Here is a 21885-nt window from a genome sequence, read left to right as displayed (position 1 = left end):
CAACAAATCATATTTATTAAGGGTTTTAATCAACAAGAGAACAAAATGTCAACCAAATAAAATGTAACAAATAAGTCAGTGCAAACTAATGTACTGGCAAATCATCTAGAACTGGGACAGAGTCGTGCAGCTGAGGAGCTCAGAACCACACTGAGAAGCTAAAAGTCCTCATTAACTTTTTCACTGAGATTCAGTTAACTCATTACTCTCACTGTGCAAACAGCCCTAATTTACGTTATTATGTGGTTAAGTTACCCACCTGTTCCTATTACTACCTCAAAGACTGGTATATAAAACAACTATTTTATTAACCCCATGAATCCTGTAGGTTAGGAATTTGGAGAGTTGGTTTATCTCACACAATGCTCAGAAGTCTCAATAAGAATAACTCAGCCTCCTGGGATGAGGTACTATTCACAAGAGTCCTTAACGCCCAAGTCTCCTCAAATGGTGCAGGTTTCTCAGAGTTTGGCTATATCAAGTAGCTGGATTTATCAAATAATGCCCTCACAGTACCAGAGGCAAATGATCCAGAAAATAAGGTGAAAGCTACAACAACAACTTTTATGACTCAGGCTTGTAATGTCATATGGCATTTCTTCCACCATAAGCTACTCTCCAAGTAGTTAGTTACTCACCTTCCCAGATTCAAGAGAAGGATAACCATACTCTACCTTTTGGTGAGGAGTAGCAAGTTCATACTGAACAAGAACGTATGAGATGGGAAATATTATTGTGACAGTCTTTGGAAAATATACTGTGACACAGTCTTCCCACAGGCCGCTAAAATCCACATTCCTCTCACATGAAGAATACTCTACACTATCCTCAAGACCTCTGAAGTCTCGTTTTACTGAGACATCAAAATAAAATCTTGAATCTCATCATCAAAATCAGGTCTAATTGCAGATTAGGCTCCCCAAAACTTGTTCCTCAAGTATAATTCCTCTTGATCTGAAAACCTACAAAACAAGAGAGGCAAAGTTAGCTAAGCATCTATTCGTGAGACAAGCATTGAATAATTTCTACACATATTCTTGTGCAAAAAAAAAAAAATACTAGCAGGTATATAGCAGACACTAGTCCACAACAATACGGTGCCAGTTCCTGGATTAAGTTTTAGTCCCTGGAAACTGATCTGCATAACTCTCAGAGCCATTTCCTGAACTTCTGACTTGATCCCATCAGGAAACCTACTTTACCACATTTGCATCTGAATGATACTGTCCAACTTCATGGTCATAGTACTTTGGACACCAAAAGGCTTTTTCTTTTTCACTATATTTTTCAGTAAATTTTTATACCATTTCTTTTAAATTCTTTAAAAACTTTAATGAGCTGCTTTTGGATAAATTACAGTCTATTAGATAAAGTTCACAGGCACAAATCTCTTAAATAAGTCCTTCTTTACCATATGTTTTAACCTAAGGACTAAAAGCATGCCTAGAAGCTTATTTTTGCCTACTTAAAGGGCCTGTGAGAAAGCACCTCAGATGTTTCTAAAGTCTTAAGGAAGAGTTTCACAATCACACCCAAATCTCATCTTTACCTAAAGAGGTTTTCCCATCAGTCCCAAAAGAATGATCTTTCCCTCAGGACCCTTTTAAAATGAGGATGGTTTACCATCTTGACAAGCTAGGAATGAAGAGTAGTTTTATTTTTAAATCCAAAAAGCTGTAATTAATATATATTTCTCTAAATTTTTCTTAAAAACTAAATAATAAAATAAATTTTAAGCCTTATCTTCTCTACCTATATTTTAACCATAAGAAAACACCAGCTGGCACTTCCAACATTTTACTTGGAAACTTCTTAGTTTTATTCCTTAGTTTATGTGTACATTTTTAATTTTTCATATTATGTCAGTAGCAGTTCTGCTAAATGTTTTTACTATATATAATAAAGACACCCCAAATTGGGGATTGGGATCCCCAACTTCCAACAAATTTTCCTCAACTCTCTTAAGGCCCTCACTGACAATACCCCTGAGACAGGTCAAGTCTCCTCTCTTCAAGGCCCTTCCAGTTTCTGTCCACTGCTCTTTCCAAAAGTTATGGTATCATCTCAATTCTGCTACCAAATCTGTTCCAGGCATTATTTCTATGTAACAACCATACTGCAAAACTTGATGAAAAAAATGAATATTATCATACTCCCAGATTCTATGAGGCAGAAATTAAAATAAGATATAGCTGGACTGACTCTTCTTAGCTCTACTATGTGTGTGTCTCATCTAAGGAAATTAAATGATCACAGGCTGTATCAATAAAAAAAAATCATGTCCTCTTAAACATGTCCTCTCCATGTGGCATGGGCTTCTCCATGGCATGGCAACCTCAGAGTAGCAAGATATATCTTTATAGGGCTCAGGATGAAGCCCACTCTAGTGAACAAGAAAGAGGTATCTAGCCTTGTGTGACCCAGCCTCAGAAGCCACACAGTATCAATTCTCTATATTCTTTAAGAAAAGGATGGGGAGAGGTGATCATGTTACAACTAGTTTGGGGAAACAAAATTCTCCATACCAGTTTATCAAGAAAATTGTGAAGAAACTGAAAATGTTATGGTCATTACGCATAATGATAAAGGAAAGAACTAACGGCTATAACACTTAGACTTCTATCTTTGCAGCCTCTCAAAAACCTATCAAAAGAAAACAAAAATGAATATTAAAAGATAAAAGTCTGTGTGAATGTATGGCACACTTAACTTAATCTTAAACTACATTTTGATGTGAGACATTATAGTACCAATAAATGCATAAAATAAAATATAAGAGGGATAAAAACAGCAATAGATCTGATACCGATTTCAATGGGTGATAACGGGAGATTTTGCTGGGAGATGACTGGACAAAGGAACATACTCTCTCCCTGTTTCTTATGAGAAACTTCCTGCTACCACACCCAACTTTCTCTTCTCTGTTCCCTCTTCCTCTTCTAGAAAGGTAAGACTATTACTAAGCTCCTTGAATCTCGGTATATGGTGAAAGCCAACCATCTTAAATTTTAAATACAATTTCCAATACTATAGCAAATATATCACGGGGATTTATTTTTACAAAGAAATGTGTGAGTATATAGAGTCTTTTTAAAATATCACAGTTGACTGTTATTCTCTACTGTGATAAATTGGACCAGTGATTCCAGTCCAACTGCAAACCAGGTAATCACCTTTCCACTACTGTGTGGAAGTCAGCAGGTTTATTCCATATAGTAGCATTTTTAAAACTGTTATTTGGGAGTATACTATTGGGTCTCTGAATCCTTTCAGAGAGTCTGTGAGGTAAAAACTACTTCCTTAATAATATTGTCTTCTGCCTCTCCCACTCTCTTTCTGTCACAAGTATAGTGGAATTACCAGGAGCTGTATGGTGTATGATACATGAAAAGACTAAATGTAGAAGCAGCTATAAGAATACAGCTATTTCTACTAAGCCAAAAAATAAACTTACAAAATTTAAAACAATACTATTCTATTTGTTTTATAAATATCATCTTTATAATTTTAACTATATAAAATATAACTAGACTGTTACCACTTATAATGTACTAAAATATATTATATCCTTAGCTTTATTGTATATATATAATTTGCAGTACTGGGGATAGAGTCCAGGGGCATTCTACCTCTGAGCTACACCCCAAACCTATTTTTTATTCTTTGTTTTGAAACAGGGTCTCTTTGAGTTGCAAAGGGCCTCACTAAGAAGCTTAGGCTGTCCACAAACCGTGATCCTCCTGTCTCAGCTCCCAAATGCCAAGATTACACAGTAAATATTAATAAAAATCCACACAAATAAAGGCCCTCTTACATCCCCAATAATATAATATGTAAGATCAGAAAAGAAACATGAAATCTACTCCCCTAGCAAAATTATACCAGAAATATGGCAGGCATCTCATTTGGTGATGACAAGCATAACTGAGGGCAGAATAGAACACTGTCCAAAAAGCAAAGAGAAACTCTACACACACTGAATAATGATTCTCAGTCTATATCATATTCAACCCCTCCCAGACTGGCAGTCTGACTTGCAACTCACCAAGCAGGAAAAGAGAGTGTTGCCAGCAACAGAAACTGACCAAAGAAAAACTAGCATAATAAAATGCTTCATCTCTACAGGTTCATCCTTTGGCTCCTACGTGAAGGTCTAACTATCTTTTCAGTCTCTTCACTTATCAGAGTGACTGAAGAAAAAAGATGTTTGAGGAAAATCTTTTAACACTAGAGAGAATAAAACCAGTAGTGCAAAGGGAATAGAACTCTTTAAAAAAAGTTTTTTGCATCACTGAAATAAAAGATAGCTACAGAAAATAACCAGAGAGGTATAGAAGACCCTTTATCAGACAAGTAGGCAGCATCCCTGAGCCCAAGGGATCAATCTCAAATACATTTTGATGACTCCTTCATATCCTTTGTGACAGAGAGAATAGCTTCTCATGTGCTTATGTTTTTCCCTTCCATACAGTATCCTTTATCTTTATAATCTTACAAGGCAAACTTATAAATATACTTTATATACTTATAAGGTCTTGTGAGAACTTTTGATTATCTGACCCTAGGTAATTGCTAAAATATGTGAAATAAAATAACTGAGAGGGGTTCTAACAGCTTGCTCAGTTGGTTGAGTGAAGTGTGAACATAATGGTGCCCTACACTGAAGTCCAGATGCCCACAATTTTCCTCGTATAATATAGAACAATGGTGCTCTAGGTGTGGTACTCAGACTTGTATCACCTAAGGACTGATAAAAATTAAAATTCTTGGGCCTATTCCAGTAACTAAATCAGAATCTCTGGCAGTGGGATCCCAAATTTTGTTTGAACAAGCCCTCCAGAGATCTGATGAATGTCAAAGTTTGAAAATATCTTATAGAGAAGAAATCCAAAGCCATTGAGGAGATAGGAGTACAAATATATTAATTACATGTGACCTGCCTTTCTTTATGTCCTCCAGGAGGATAAAGAGAATACTCCCTTCACCACTGACTTGAGAAATACATCAGAAAAGGCTCTGCAGTGGCTATCATCTGCATGCCAGGAATAACAGTGACAACGATGCCCTGAAATGGGCTCACTGTAATCATGAAGAATTATGGAGTCCCACGGTGGCAGAGTCCAAGAGAAGGCACTAACCACCAGTGAGAAGGCGTATGTGACTACTATAATGGGGAGATAGGAGCAACAATGAAAATGGCTCAACCCACACAAATCTGTAGCAGTGGTCAATCAATCACAGTGTTCCTAGAACTGAGTAGGCAGCTCTCTACTAAAGTTTCACTTGATCTACCTAAGACAAAAGCTCTCTGGTAGATGGTGGCCCAGCTTAATCACTACACAGTCACTCACTGCCCCTCATCCCGTCCCCAGAACTGATTGAATTTACAATCTCAGAACACTCTGAACGAAGGTGACACTGAATGAAGGTGGGTTTCATTATGGAAAATGGCCCAAAAGTTTCTATAGAAAGTGATCCTTCTAGCTTTCCTCAAAAAGGCTTAAAGATATTTATTTAGCAGGATGTCTGCACAGCGAAAAAAAGTAAACAAACCACTTAACAATGGACCAAGTCACCACACAAACTGAGCTACCCCTTACAAAACGAGTATCTAACTCATGAACTATAACATCTGGGAACAATGTTCCATCAACTGGAAGAGCATTTTTAAGACCAGGACCAAACAGATCCTGAAGGCATGCATGAATACACACACACACACACACACACACACACACACACACACACACCTATACCTACACCTACATATACATACATACAAATACATATCTATGTATACATGGATGCTGGTGTGTGTGTGTGTGTGTGTGTGTGTGTGTTTCAGCATCCATGGCATCACTGCTATTTTCCCTTTATTCCCTATGACCCTCCATGGAGTGGTTCCCTGACAACAACCAACAGCATCTTCTAGATATTTTTAAAAGTGACGAGGGATCAAAGAATTAGAACTTCAGTCCTGAATTACAGATAATATGTACTAAAATGACCCCAAAATGAATATATACAGTATTACAGAACAATCAGAACTAATATTTTAGTAGTTGGTGGGAAATTTTCAATAACCAACAAGAAAATGTTAGACTTCTTGTTCCTACCCCAATTTCTGCTGACTTAAAAGTCTTATTCCCAAAGGAAGAATGTTTCCATCAGGAATCCCCCCCCCCAATTCTATTACACTAAAAGCTGAGGTTAGCACTGGCTACTTCAGAATACTCATGCCACTGAACTAACAGCAAAAAAGAAAGCTCCTTACTATATTGGCTGAAATAGTGTGGATGCTAAACAAAATCAGAGAAGAATATTCTCAGAATCCAAGTGATTGCCTGTGTTACTCCCAACTGCTTCTGTGACCAAAAGAAAATGCTCATAAAAATAACTAGAGAATTCTAGTTTGGGCCATGGGAATAACTAGTATTAGACTTTTTCCTATTTTAAATAACTACACACAAAACCTAAACAGAATATATGAAACTTTTGGCATTTGAAACAACCCATGAAGGGCTGGCTATAATTCTTGATAAAGAAAAAACACATGAGAGAATGTCTATACTCATTCCAAGTCCTCTCCCTAAGAAAATTACCTAGACCATAGTGCAAGAAGTAGGCCAAGAATGAAGCAGTGTTTTTTTCTAAATTAAGAATGAAAAAAATCAAATTCAAGACTATAATGTTAGTCAGGCATGGTGATGTACACTTGTAATCCCAGTACTTAGGAGGCAGAGAAAGGAGGGTTGAAGGCTCACAGTCAGCCTCAGCTACTTAGTGAGGCCCTCTGCAACTTTATGAGACCCTGTTTCAAAATAAAGACTAAAAACTAGGTCTGTGGATGTAACTGGGAGGTAGAACGTCCCTGAGTTCAATCCCCAGTACTGAAAAAAAAAAAAAAAGACTATAACGGTGGTTGTGATGTGGGAGTCAGCAAGGAATTGAGCAGAGCACAGAACTGTGCATGGTATTTCCCTTAGCTCCTTAAACAACTCCCGGGCTTCAAGTTCAAAGAAAAGATTCTATTTGGTGGTAGTGTTGAGAGGCTCTGAAGTGGGAAGAGATTCCTGAGGTAATGAAGTTCTTGGGATATTTTGCAGAGGGAGCCCAGTCAGAATGAAAGCACTCTGGAAAACCACCAGTGTGTTCAGCAGAGACCTCACAAGATTAGGCCACAAAAGTGAGGTATCACAGAACCTCTGTTCTCAGCCATGCTAATCCTTGCCCAAAGAATGCGCGATTGGCGACATGGTGGCAAGGACAGATGCCCTCCTACTTCTCCATGTGTGCAACACTCTGGATACTTCCAGCCAATGATAACCAACAATCTCTGCCGCAGACACTCCTGTCAGCAGAAGAGACCAATGATGAACCTTCAGCAGGGTGAATCTCTTATAAGGAGAGAGATAACCACATACTCAATCCTTGCCGGTGTAATGACTCTCTGTAATAGAACTGATACCTACTTTGGATGTGGAATAATTTACTATAGCATATACATCAGCTCCAGTTAGAATCTACATCTGTCTTACTTCCATGTGACCTCATACAGCATTACTTCAGCTCAAGAGACAATTTATGGTAAAGGAGTTGCACTAATAAGTGCACAGCTCTGGGACCTACTGATCTTCCCCATATCACAATGGCAGAATGGCCTGCTAGAAGGGTCAAAGCCGCCAATAAGTGAGTGACCACAGCCTAAGCTTAAGGTGCTAACTTCCAAAAGATGGTAAATATGCTAAAATAATAGCTAATGTATGGTGGGTTGGTACCCCATAGCTGGAACACAAAAGGACTCCAACCTCATTTTCTTCAGATGGACATGTCTGGCATGTATCCTTCAGCTTCTTAGGAAATAGGCTTCCGTTGCACCTAACAGTGATCTCAATAATATATCCTTATCTTTGCTTTTTTTTTCCTCCTCACTTACATCATTCTCCCCCACTTCTTATTCCTGTATCCCCAGAAAACTAATTGTATCTGGCCTCAAATTTTTCATTCTGAGAAATCCTCTATCACTAACTCTGAACCCACAGAAAGAGGGCTGACCATAGGTTCAAGGGAACTGCATACATTATATGCAGATACTATGCCATTTTATATACGGATTTGAGCATCTATAGTTGTTGGTATCTTCAGAGGTTCTTGAAATCAATCCACAGAGGACACTGAGAGACAACTATAACATCAGCATGCCTGGTTGGTGGATTTCAAACGTCTTATAGCCATACCTGAAGATGTTCATCAATGTCAATGTGAAAGTAAATTTCTAGTTAAAGGTCATAGTCATGGTCCCATTTGATATTTTTATTAGTCTTATGGACAACGATGACTTTTTAAACACATGACACATTTTAAGATGGCATGCAGATAATATTTGGGTTAACACAACAAGATCCATAAGATAGATGACAATTCTGCCTCACCCTCCAGAAATTGCATTTCTGGGTGTATTTCCAGGAGAATTGAAATCAGTGTGTTGAAGAGACATCTGCATCCCCATCTTAACTTCAGGCCTAGTCACAATAGCCAAGATGTGGCATCAACCTGTGTGTTCAACAATAGATGAATGGATAAAGGTTTGGTATATATGCATAATGGAATACTACTCATCCTTTGAAAAGAAACAAATCCCAACACGTATAATAATATGGGTGAACCTGAAGACTATTATGCTAAGTCAAGTAAGTCAGACAGAGAAAGAAAAATCTCACATGTGGAGTCTAAAATAGTCAAACTCACAGAAGCAGAAAGTAGAACAGTAATTTCTGTGGACCCAAGAGGTATGATGTACTCTCTACCATCAATTTCCAACTCCTACACTACAGAAGGCTAAAATTCTAGAAAAAAAAAATTCCAGATACATTTTACTTAATGTATTTAAATATAAGCTGTATTTTTGTAATACATCAACTTTTTTAGCTGTACTACAGTTCCATAATTTCCTTTATTATATGTGTGCATTCTCTAAAAGGCTGTCCCACATAACTTTCGAGCGTCAACTCATGGGTCACATTACTGCAAATTCCTTTTAAGTGGTTCTTCAATCTTACAAAGTTAGGTACACCAACTCTCATATATTCCCATTGTGTATACCTTTACTACGTATCACTCCTTATCATATAAATGATGAGTTTATATAGCTGATATCACTGCTTATTAGCTTGTTTAGTTTATGTCTTTATGTTTAGAAAGGATAAAAGAGACAAACTAGAAAGCTTACTTGCGGTATTTAAATTACTAAATATTGCAGATGTTATATAACTCAGTCATGCAGCTGCCCATCAGTTTATTAGGACTGGATCAGTGCTACTGTGTGCATTATGTGGAAATAGAAAAAAAACCTCCATTACCATGTACAGTTTATACACGTTAGAAAAAACAAAAATATAAAGTCAAACTACAAATAGATGTAAATATAAAATAAAATGAAAAAAGAAAATATCAAGGTATAAGCTAAAGACAAAACAAGGATAGATGAAGTCTGACCTCTCCTTCATATCCTTTTTTTTAATTGGCACTGGGGATCGAACGTAGAGCATTATACCTCCTTGCTACACATCAGCAGTAGTTTATTTTTATTTTAAAACAGGGTCTCGCTAGGTTAATGAGTCTCACTACTTGTGGAAGCTATTCTTGACCCTGCGATCCTCCTATCTCAGCCTCCCAAGTATTGGGGTTACAGGCATGTGCCACCATGCCCGGCTTTTCGATCCTTTTAATAAGCATCAGTCCTATGAACACCTATATTTTCAAGGGAGAAATGGTTATATCAGATTAACTCTCTATAACAACCATGGTTGCAATTGCAGCTCTACAAAGTAGCAAGTGAAGCAAAGAATTCAGTAGGAAGACATAAATATCAGACAGCAATAGAAAAATGGCTTTGAAATGGTAAAGAATAAACTATCAGAGAAAATCTTTCCAAGATCCATTAGGCTGGTGAACCATAATTCCTAAGTAGTATTCCTGAGAGCAAAGCATTATATTCTTGGCACAAAAATAAACATCTACAGCATTCTAATATAGTTTTTTGGGAGGAAATAAGCTGAAAATTTGAATTCCTTTGATATTTAATTCTTAGCAATTGTTATCCTTATGCTTACCACTTCAGTTCTAGATCTGGAGCATCTAAAATAAGACAGTGACTGGCTGTTCTATGTGTCACTTGTTGCAAAACTGATGCATAAATGATCTGAGGTTTCATCTCCCTCTACTGAAAAACAAAACAAAAGCAAGAATGACTGTAATTTTCTACTTCTGAACTACACCCCCAGTCCTATTTTTTATTCTTTATTTTGAAACAGGGTCTCACTGAATTGCAAAGGGCCTCACTAAATAGTAGCTGAGGCTGTCCTCGAACCATGATCCTTCTGTCTCATCCTCCTAAATGCTGGAATTACAAGCGTGAGTCACCACTCCTGGTGACTATAATTTTTAAAGTATTGTAGGTCTTACTGACAGTTACTCAAGTATTAATTTTTAAAAAGTCCCATAAGAAACAGAATTTAAATTTAATTCCTAAAAATCCCAATATAAAAGGTTAAAAAGGAACTTTTAGAGCATAAACAAGTCACATAGTTATACTGTACAGATAATTATATGTGACAAAGCTTTTCTTAGTCAATAACATATATTCACATTGAAATAAATGTTTTTTCAGAAATGTATCTTAATCAGGAATCCGACCTGTAGAATAGAAATTTAATCACTAATGTAGTCATTAAACTAAATGTACACACAAATGTGTGTATCTTACCCTAAATATTTCAGATTCTTGCAAAGAAGCACTGTCTTAATTTCAATCCCAGCAGCCCCCCAAAAAAATTGCTTCATTATTTCACAAAAATACTTTCAAAATATATTAGTTTTCTTGCGATGATTATTGACATTTCCTAAAAGTTAGTTCAAACTTATTGTGTACCAGGTGTTTACTAAGAATAACTTCATATACTTTAAATTATTTAATCCTCAAAACCGGCAAAGAGTGTAGTTATTATAATCTTCAATTTACAGATAGACAGGCATAAGGAAGTTAGAAAGGACTACCCATATTTTATCATTAGGGATGAAGCGAATATTTAAACTCAGAAAGGCAGGCCTTAATGCCCATACTTTTAACTATCATTCAACACACATGACTCATAGACCTGTTACTCGTGAGTTTTGCACACTTGAGATGATGTCTGACATTTTGGATGTCTAGCTATTGCCTCGAGTTTAAAATGGCAAACTCGCCGGGCGTGGTGGCGCACGCTTGTCATCCCAGCATTCGGGAGGCTGAGACCTGGAGGATCGGGGTTCGCGGACAGCCTCGGCTACTTAGTGAGGCCCTCTGCAACTCAGTGAAAAACGGTGTCAAAATAAAGAATAAAAAATAGGGCAGGGGATGTAGCTCGGAGGTAGAATGCCCCTGGGTTCCATCCCCAGACTCACAAAAAAAAAAAAAAAAAATGTCAAACTCCTCTCAAAGAGTGGGTTATCATTACTGATTTCTTTCAAAGCTGCCTTCCAGTTAAAGACCCATAGAAGGGTAGGCACATATCACCAAGCACTGTCTTATTAATAATATTATTATTACTAATTATTAATATGATTAAAGTAATGAGACAGTGCTTGGTGATAAGTGCCTACCCTTCTATGGAAAGTAACCAGATTTTTTTCTATTTTTTCCTAAAATTTATTACATTTCAAAGCTCTCATAATTAGGATTTCTAAGCAAGAAGAAGAGTAGAAATAAGGCAAACAAATATATATAGAGATATATATACTGGGTTCCTGGAAACACTTCTACCTTCGGGCTACACTCCCAGACACCTACTTTTTTATATTTTTATTTGGAAACAGGGTCTCTGAAGCCAGCAAGGCTGGCTTCCAACCTGCGTGATCCTCCTGTCTCCGTCTCCCAAGCACGGGGATTACAAGCATGCGCCACCACGCCCGGCAGCAAACAAATATTTTCATGTAAAAAAGATTCTTGGAAAAATGACTAGCATGTTTGTTCTGGAGAAAATAGACTCTGAATAAAAACAAATTCCTTGAATATTTGAAAGACTAATATATTAAAATGTGTTGAAATTATGAAAGTCAATTTTCTAAATATGCAAAACAGCAACTTATATTAGGAAAATAACACCTAACCAAGAGAAAATAAAATATTTTACATATCTATGCCACTATGCCACTATGATGGTATTTTACTACTATATTTATTTAACTACATTTGGCACAGAAATACTGTTACTCATTACAAATATGAACTCCAAATACAGGAGGGATAGATTCTAAGATTTTTCACACATAAAGTTACAATTATTCTTTTTCAAAATCTCACAAAATAATCCTGAGATTTATCCACAGTATTCTCTAGAGCAATGGCTCTTAACTTTAGCTGTGCACTAGAATCACCTGAGGAGCTTTATAAAATCCCAGTAGCAATGTCATAGCTTTTGATCAATTAGAATATGTGAGAAAGGATTCCAGCATGAGATTTTTTCAGTTTCCTTTGTTAATTCCAATTAAAAGCCAGAGCTGAGAAACACTGTTTGAAGAGCCCAATTTCTGTATTTTTGTTAACAGGCCAAAGAGTTTCAAGTACTGACGTCTTCAACCAAAAGAAATTTCTAAAACATTCTTCCCTAGACTTAGAATACCTGCAGGCAATGACCAGTACTGCCCTTGGAAGAATAATAGTGAGTAGAAACTCCATAGTAAAACAAATTAAGCCCATAATTTTGTATTGCTTTTTTATTTTGTTTTAAAAGTATGATCTTAACACATAATTTTACTTTTAGTCCACTAAATCATTTTTAAATTTATATCATCAAAGTTAGGGCCTTTTCCTTGAATGGTACTCCATTTTTTTTTTAACTTGTGGAGAATAATGTTTGGTTGACTGTTTTCAGAACAGCTGCTTTCATGTTCAGTCACTTAGTGATTTACTCTGCTAAAAGTGGCAGGAGTCAATGTGGAGGTCAATAGGGTTCTTAAAGCATTTGACAAGAAAAGAACATAAAAAGATAGGAATATACAGAAAAGAATAAAAGGTATTACATAAAAATCAAAACATGTTTTGACGGCCAAGAGATTTTTTTTTCTGTACTGGGGATGGAACCCAGGGAAATTCTACCTCCGAGCTACACCCCCTACCCTATGTTTTATTCTTTATTTTAAAACTGGGTCTCACTAAGTTGCAAAGAGCCTCACTAAATAGCTGAGGCTGTCCACGAACCACAATCCTCTGGTCTCAGCCTCTGGAATGCTGGGATTACAAGTGTGCACCACCATGTCCCGCAATAGCCAAGAATTTATTTTAAAAAATACTTCCTCAAGAAATCTACTATTCAAAAGACAGAATAAATAATGAGTAAAAGCATACAGAGATATCTGAGTTTAACATCACAGTTCCTATCTATGAGCAAGATATTTAATCTCCCCGAGCCACACCATTAGAGTGGTGGTGATAAACTTGGGAGAGAATGCTTTTTCCCCACTCCTGATATTTCCTTTCATGTAGAAACTTGCCTGGGTCATAACACTGGTTTTTGTTTGTTTGTTTTCTCTTTTATTCATGTTTCCAGCAACAGGTGCCATTTGGAGGGCGGAAGGTATATATTACATATTATATTAACCTCTTCTTCCTCCACCTTTTTTATTCTTATTTTTTAAAAGAACTGTGTCAGCCTGTAAGTTCTACATGGGTAGGCCCCATATGTAAACACGTATCTGAGCCTGTGTAGTCAAGTACAGAGAATTAAATTCAGTACTGGTAAGCCCATCCAACCATGAATAAAGCCACATTATTCAATACAGTTTTTTAGAAGTGTGACATTTTGCTCACCAATAGTCCTTATCCTTTTCTCTTTGCAAAGTGATTTAGTATTCACAGTGTGGCAACAATTATTACGTCCACTTAAATTTTATTAAAGCTTACTTCAAAGAGTTGTGCTAAGCATTAAACAAGTACATATAAAAGTTTTAGCGCAGTGCTTGAAACAGTAAGCACTCAAAACATGGTGTCTGCTTCCATCACTACCACAATCAATGCTACAATAATAAAAGATTCAAAAATTGCAACAAAGGAGCCATTGTAAAAGCATTTGTCAAGTTATCAATTCCTTATAATACATCTAAATATGAACTGAAATGAAACAGTTTCTAACATCAATAAAGAAACAAGACGCTTCCAACTCACTGAGTGTAACCTCCTGTTATGATGCTAGTTGTGATATGAAATAAATTTTATTTAAAGTCAGAAAAATCATTTAAGCAGGAACATTCCTTACAGCTTTCAAAACCCTCACCAATTAATCTATAGAGGAAAAAAATATAATGTACACAGTAAAATCAGACAATACTATAATACATAATACATAAAAATTTTTAACAATATTTTAGAATGTTTGATATCTAAAAGTTTTAATAGAAAATATGTTAGTTTTAGCCGGGCGTGGTGGCGCACGCTTGTAATCCCAGCGCTTGGGAGGCTGAGAGAGGAGGATCCCACAGGTTCAAAGCCAGCCTCAGCTACTTGGTGAGGCTCTCAGCAACTTAGTGAGACCCTGTTTCCAAAAAAAATATAAAATAAGTCTGGGAGTGTAGCCTGGAGTTAGAAAAGGCCCTGGGTTCCACCCCCAGTACCAACAAATAAGAAATTTATAAATTTTAACAACAGTATACCAGAAGCACACTCAAAACTGAAATATATATATCAACTGATAAAATATATCAGAAAAGTGTTCTTCAAAATGTGCCTGAGAAGCTCCCCAATAATATTAAGATTTATCAACCTGAAATTGAGAGACCTATGAAGTTTTGTGAAACCCTTGAAATTATTTGTAAAATGTCAGGCATGTGTGTATGCATGTGTGGTTAAAACCCTTAACTTTCACTACACTCCTCAAAGTTCACCACTCAAAAAAGGTAAAGAACTGGAACATTTTATAACCCAAATGATCACATCTGTTTATCTTTTTATTCATATTTTCTATTAAGTTTCCTGCAATCTGATACTTTCATTTCGAGTAATTTCAGCACATAAAAATTTACAGAATAATTTAAAAAAATCTATAGAAAAGAATCTACTTTTCAGAAATGGCTACTTACCTTTTAAGATTTCGGGTATAATTTTTCCGTTAACATGCAGTGCTTTTACTCCTGCTCTTGAGTTCGTTGTGTTATTATTTTCCTGTCTCCCTTCAGATGGTAGTTTTTCAAAAATGTTTGCAACCCAATTGGTGTTATTCTTCAAACGATCAGGCAGTACCCAAAATGAAGCTTCTCGACATGTATCAAACATAATATTTTGGGGATTATGCTTTCCACTACCAGCATTATTTCTCAGTGTTAAATTTCTAGAATGCAAATTTTTCCTAATATGGCTTTTCCTAAAGAGGTTGTTATAGACATCCTTCCTGTTTAAAGGTTTCTGCTTTTTTAGCTTTCCTTTCTCAGTGCATGTACAATTTATATTTTCTTTTCTGTAGCAATTTTGATCTGACAACGGGCAAACAGGCTTACTCTGTAATTTATATTGGATTTTAGTAGATCCTATAGTAGCAACTGCATCAAAGTAAGCTGTATCCTTAGCATAGACTGCAAGACCAGATGCAACTAATATATCTGCCAAACTGTTTTCTTCAAAAATGACATCTACTTTCAGTTTTGTTTCAAATCCACATTCCCTAAACTGAAAAAACAATCCTGGTTTGCTGAGAAAATCTTGAAAAAAACTTTTGACTTCTTCATTCCAATGTTTCTCCGTAACAGGTAATATGCCATATAAAATACATGGATAACTAAGCCGTGGCAAATTTAAAAGTTCCTCAGGAACAATTTTAAGATGTATTCTATCTGAATACGGTATATAAAGAGAAAACCCGTAATCAATAAACACAAGAAGTAAAGTCCTATCGGAAACTTCAGAAATTTCTACGCGATTCCATTCATCTTCCAGTGCATATCTGAACAAACAACTAGAACCAGGAATTATGAGTTCTTGAGGCAATGTTTGTAAGGTTTCTGGTAAATCAGAGAGCAACATAAAGAGGTGTTTCATTGTGTCAAAGAAATCTTCCAGTTGAACAGAGAAATCTGATGGATCAAAAACAGCAGAGGCGATGCCAGGATACTGCCTACCACTTTGGAGTTGAGCCCAGGGAAATGATGTCATATCACATGAGGACTTCAGAGCCTGAGGCTCCACACCGGAAATAATTCCTGAAGACTCAAGTTTGCTTTCTTCAATCTCAACTGTACTAAAATTTAAATATTCCCAAAGTAACATGCCATCTACCAAAATTTCTACCTCCCAAGCAGAGTCTACATATTTCAGGAAAAGAATGTTTATCTCCAAATGCGCAAATAAATACACAATGGACTCAAACGGTATGTTTCTAGAATTTTCACACCAAATCCATTTGCATGGCACCGCTTGTCTTGGAATATTTCTGACCTCACTACTAAGCACCTTGGTATCACTTAAAGGTACTATTTCATACCTCCCATGATCTACTAAGAAAACAAGCACTTTCTCGTCAATGCACTTTTTTTCTACCTTTGATCGGTACCACTTCACAGTTTTTTTAGATTTTGCCAAGCATTCTAAGCCCTTTTCAATATTCTCCATTGATAAGCAAGAGGAGTTATTTTCTTCTTTAGCAATTAATACTGTTAAATCTGATCTGATTCTCTCATTTTTGGATAATTTTACATAAAATCTTCCACTCTCTGAAACAAAAAGTATTTCTGCTCTTTCAAGCTGTCCGGCTTTGAGCTTTTCAGAAGGAATTTTAACCAGCTGTTGGCAGGACTGCTGAAGGACCACAGAGCCTTCGCATACGTTTATTTTTCCCTTCGTTTCATTATCATCACGAGGGCTCACCTTTGGAGAGCCAACCTGTGGCATTTGCAATACTGTCTTCTGTAGTTTTGAGCATGCTGTCCATTTAAGTAGTTCATTAATAACACATTTTTCATCACACATTATATTTACTTCCCATTTCTGGTCATGTTTTTTCAGAAATTCACAAGAAACGGTTTTGTTGCTTACTCTCGACGCAAAATAATCCACAATTCTGCTGTCCCATATTTCATCAGGCTCATTCCATTTTACTCCACTAAGAAAAGAATGGATGCCTAGTTGAGGAATAGTTAATAATTTCTTCTTAAGTTCGTAAATTTCAGATGTCTTTACTATTGCTGTATTGCCATAGTCAATAAATTCTACCTCAAAAGTATTATCTGGCAAAATTTTCTTAATCACTGCTCTGTAAATAGCACTATCACCAGAGTACTCTACAACTATAAGATCTCCCACCAGAAGTGCAACTGAATTTTGTTCTTTTACTTTATTTTTTCTTATTTCATTTAGAGCATGTGCAAGTTGGATGATTACATTTTCATTTTCCTCAAGCTGAATATAAAAGCTTGCTGGATTGCTGATACTAGATACAAATCCCTTTACTTGAATATTCAAGTAAATATGAGGTTGGGGAAGGTCTTGGATCTGGGGTCTAATATGGTTAAATGGGTTTTGTGTGGTTGCTTGATTTAACTCCCCAGTAAACGGCTGTGAAAGAACCTTTACCGATTTTTGGACTACATCAGTTTCCTCAAGAATATGCCCAGATCCAGGGACAATTTTTATACTTTTATTTTTAAGTCTATTGTTCAATGACTTCTTAACTTTGTTTTTTGACACAGGCTTAATTTTATAACAAACTGATGATTTCAAAACCTTAGCATATAGGCTTTTGGGGTTCACTAACTGATCTGTTTTGTTTTCAGCATATGTTACTAAACTAGTTTTATTTTTATTATGGTTAGAATTGTTTTCTGTTTTCCCTTTCAAATAAGTAGCAAGTCTCTTATTCTCATTTAGTTTATGACTCTTTTCCGCACAGAATGCTTGGTCAGAATGTTTTTTTCCATAAGCATGAATCAACGTTTTAATTTTATGATTTATATGTTGATGTCCATCATACAAATCTATACCAAGTTGGCCATCTAACTCTCTGGACAATATTACTGCCTTTAATGGCTTCCCCAAGAAATTGTTTTCAAACCAGCTATTGATTTCTTCTGGAATCTCTATATCTCTAAGATCTGACAAAAAACACTTAATAGCTTGCATAGGTATAAACAGCAACTCTGGAAACTGATTTGAAATGGGCTTTAACATATTTTCTTTTACTAATTGCTTATTTCCAAAGTCCACAAAATACACTAGGAAGTCAGATGATAAATCTCTCTGATTTGCTAAAACTCTGTATGAGAAGCCATCCTCTACATACTTACATATACACAATCTCATTTTACTAGGATCTTGTTTTAGACAGTTTTTTAGGCTAATCATTTCTGCAATTTTTGTTTCTAGCACTTCTAGATATTTGTTATTTCTACCAAGTTGGCAATAAAACTTTTGGGGACTGTATATGTGAGATATGTATACTTCTTCTTCACTTCCGATCTTTATATTAAAGGAAGAATAGTAGTAACTGTAAAGACTAACTGAAGACAGGAGTGGCTTTGACAACATGTTACACTGTGCAAAGTCACAATGGTCAAATTCTTTTGTACTCATAATTGAAGATTTTAAATCCACCAAATTACATAAGTGGTTTGGATGTATAAGAACTAAGGCATAAATGATACAAGTCAACAACTCTCCAGATGAAGAAATAAAATTTCCAAAGTCTCTGGACATTTCTCTTGTCCAACTAAGCAATTTACAACTAACAGGTTCAACTAAATGGTTAAGGCAACATCTAAAGGCTTGGACCTCTAAAAAGAGAAATTGTGGATTAATAGCACAAAGATCTTTCATTAAAACTCTTCCTTGGAAGCCATAGTCAACAAATAATAAATCAACTTCTTTTTTTGATACCTGAGTCAAAACAGCAGCTCTATACCATTTCCTATCTTTGGAATACTTAGCAACACAAGCAATCTGTCCAATCTGATAAGGGTCAGAATGAATGCTGTAATAATTCTGAATCTGTTCCATCAATAATTTTAGGTCTTCTAACTTACATTGAAGCTGGCATGAAAAGTCACCAGGACCAGAGTAGTAAGAGCATTTAACTTCAAGAACTGTCCCTGGTTTAAACGTATATTCCTTATAAGTCCATGATGACAGAGGTCCCACAGTCATGGTAAGAGAATCTTTTAAATCAGAGAAATTAATAGTTGAAGACTTGGACAAAGATAAGTTATTTTCTTCTCTTTTATTTGAATGATACTTTTTAGAGTTAGGTCTTTCAAGAAGGGCAGACACAACTTTTTTAATGTTAACTTTGTTTTTAGACTTTAAATTTAATACAGAATATTCACCAGCAGATTTTGGAAAACATTCTGGTTCTACTGCCCAATATTCTGCATATCCAGCTTGTAACATAAGAGAGACAGTATCATTGTTTTCTGAGGCTTCAATATTCTGAATATTTACAGTGTATTTGTCATCTCTTTTTGCTATAACTTGAAGCAAAATTTCTTTTTTCAAAACAATTTTCTTAAAATAGTCAATTGCTGCTTTTACCCATAAATCTTCAACAGGAAATATATGTGCAAGTGAACAGCACATGGCTAAAGCAGGCAGCTCACAAAGTTCTGGAAGCAAAATTTTTACATCAAAAAATGGTACGGAGTCAGTATTTCCATAATCCAAAAAGTAAACATTTATCTTATATCCATTAATTTTGGTTATGACAGCTCTATAAAAACATCTGTCCTTGCTATACCTAGCACAACAAAATAACCCAGGTTCAGGATTTTTTAGAATGAGTTCATCATTTTCACACAAATTATAAAATTTGTTTATATTTTTCATTATATCTTGAAATTCATTCTGATGGTCACTAGTGCGTACCCAGAAATTTGATGGGTTTAATACATAGGCTACAAAAGCTATGTAGGCAGCCTTCATCTCCATTTCTACAGTTTTGATAGGAAAACCTACTTTTAAAATATCCCTTTTACTTAGGCTATCTATTGGCTGTTCAACATTTCCAATAAAACCCTCAAATGGAAAGCTGTTTTCATCTGAAGCACTTGTTGGACTGAAGATGCTGGAGATTTTTGAATCAGACACTGGACAAAAATCCTGTGTGTCTACAGTCCTCAGCAGACACTTAGAATTAATTGTGACATCTTGAGTTTGTAATGTCACATAATATACATGCTTATCCTTATTGAACCAATCAATGTGTGCATATACTATTTGTCCTAACAAGGCTCGCTTAAAAATACTCAGTTGAAGTTTCCTTATATCTCTATCTGGACTGTGCAAATATGTCAGAGAACATGGAAATGAAAATAATGGTACTAAAATAAAATCCTGTCTCAATTTCTTTACATGAATTGAAGACACAGCTTCACTACCACCATAATCCATAAACCAGATTTTTACTTGATTATTGGGCAAGAGTTTCTGAAGAATTCCTCTATGCCACTGTCCATTTCTTCTTTTGGCAACACAAAGTAATCCAAAATTATCACAAGTGGGACTCGTTTGTTGACTGATAATATCATAATGCAAAGTCATACACACTGTCAAGTTTTCTAGTTCAGGAATCCATTTAATTAACTGACAATAAAATTTAGTTGGGCTCAACGCCGATGATATCTTTACACTTTCAAAGCTTCCTACCGACAATGATGGCTGCAAATTATCCAGAATATGTTGAATATCAAGTAAAGTATCATTTTTACTTAATGGGAATTCAGATCCTTCATACTGTAATAAATCTGGCATTTGTTGAGGAAATTCTTTTAACATAGCCACAATAAGGTGAAATGAATCTCCATCAATAAATCTCCCTAATTTTAATTCAAGAGCTTGGGATATAACCTTTGGTGCTTCAAAAAGAATCATTTGCAGAGGCAAAAGAGCTTGCACATAACCTTTCAGTTGTGTTCCTACTAATGACTTGAAATAATTCAAAGCCTTAGGTGACCATTTTTCTCCAACTGGAAGTATGTTGGCAAAAATTCCAAATACTACTCGTGGTGGTAGATCAAATAAATTATCACAGGCTGAAGCAACCTGAGTACTATGAACTTGTAGTTCCTCTCCACGATCTATGAGGAGCACTGTATACAGTTCATTTTTCCTTTCCACAACTCTTCCTCGTTGCCATTCTCCAGTCACTCTTTCTTCCACCAAACAGAACTCATCAATGTCCACATTCGTTTTTACTTTTGGAATATGTTGTATTTCCCTCTGCAATATGTGGTAATCAAATGCACATTCGTTATTATTTCTGCCTTGAAATTTCACCAGAATGTCCTTGGAAAAACACTCAATATGTAATACTGTCAGATCCACATCTAAAAATGTTGGTATTAGAGCAGTAGAATCCATTTTCTATAAAATAAATAAGTACTAATTAGCTTCTGGGAAAGTAACTGTCAAAATTAATTATAGTCAGACTTACATACATTTGATATGTAAACATAAACTTAAAAATAATTCTATGCCTATATTTATCAAGCATATTGGTAAACATATATTCATTTCAAAATGTTGGTGATATAAACAAAATGTAACTGCTCACTGTCTTCTATACTTAAAAAAATCCTACTGAAATAACAAGAAAGAAAAAAGAAGAAAAAAAAGGAGAATATGTATCATCACTGGAAAACAGAGAACCTCCTTCTTTCCCAGAAATTTTAACAAATTTCTACTAATGTTAGATGTGGTATAAAGAAAGAAGCCATATAAGTTTCAGTAGAGACTGCCTTCCCCTCCTGCAAGAAAACCACTTTGCCTTAAAGAGACTTCTCCCAACAATCCTAATTCCAAGGAGTGACTGTGAGTAGCAAGGGCAAGTGATAAACCAAAGAGAAGACACACTCCCTACCCTGTGTTCATCAGCAACA

General features: G+C 35.8%; 1 protein-coding gene across 1 annotated transcript; it reads right to left on the bottom strand.

The window, feature by feature from the left end:
* Positions 1-910: 910 nt before the first annotated feature.
* Positions 911-21367, bottom strand: TDRD15 (tudor domain containing 15; the record flags this gene model as incomplete). The annotated part of the gene is made up of 3 exons (XM_080711698.1): positions 911-962; positions 10168-10222; positions 15112-21367. 3 exons carry the CDS (start codon positions 21365-21367, stop codon positions 911-913), a joined length of 6363 nt encoding a protein of 2120 aa, XP_080567824.1.
* Positions 21368-21885: the final 518 nt, after the last annotated feature.

The sequence above is a fragment of the Muscardinus avellanarius genome, assembly GCF_963383645.1.
Source record: "Muscardinus avellanarius genome assembly, chromosome: 15".
Taxonomy (NCBI): Eukaryota; Metazoa; Chordata; class Mammalia; order Rodentia; family Gliridae; genus Muscardinus; species Muscardinus avellanarius.
Note: the sequence above shows the minus strand (reverse complement) of the source record. Positions and strands in the feature narration are given on the sequence as shown.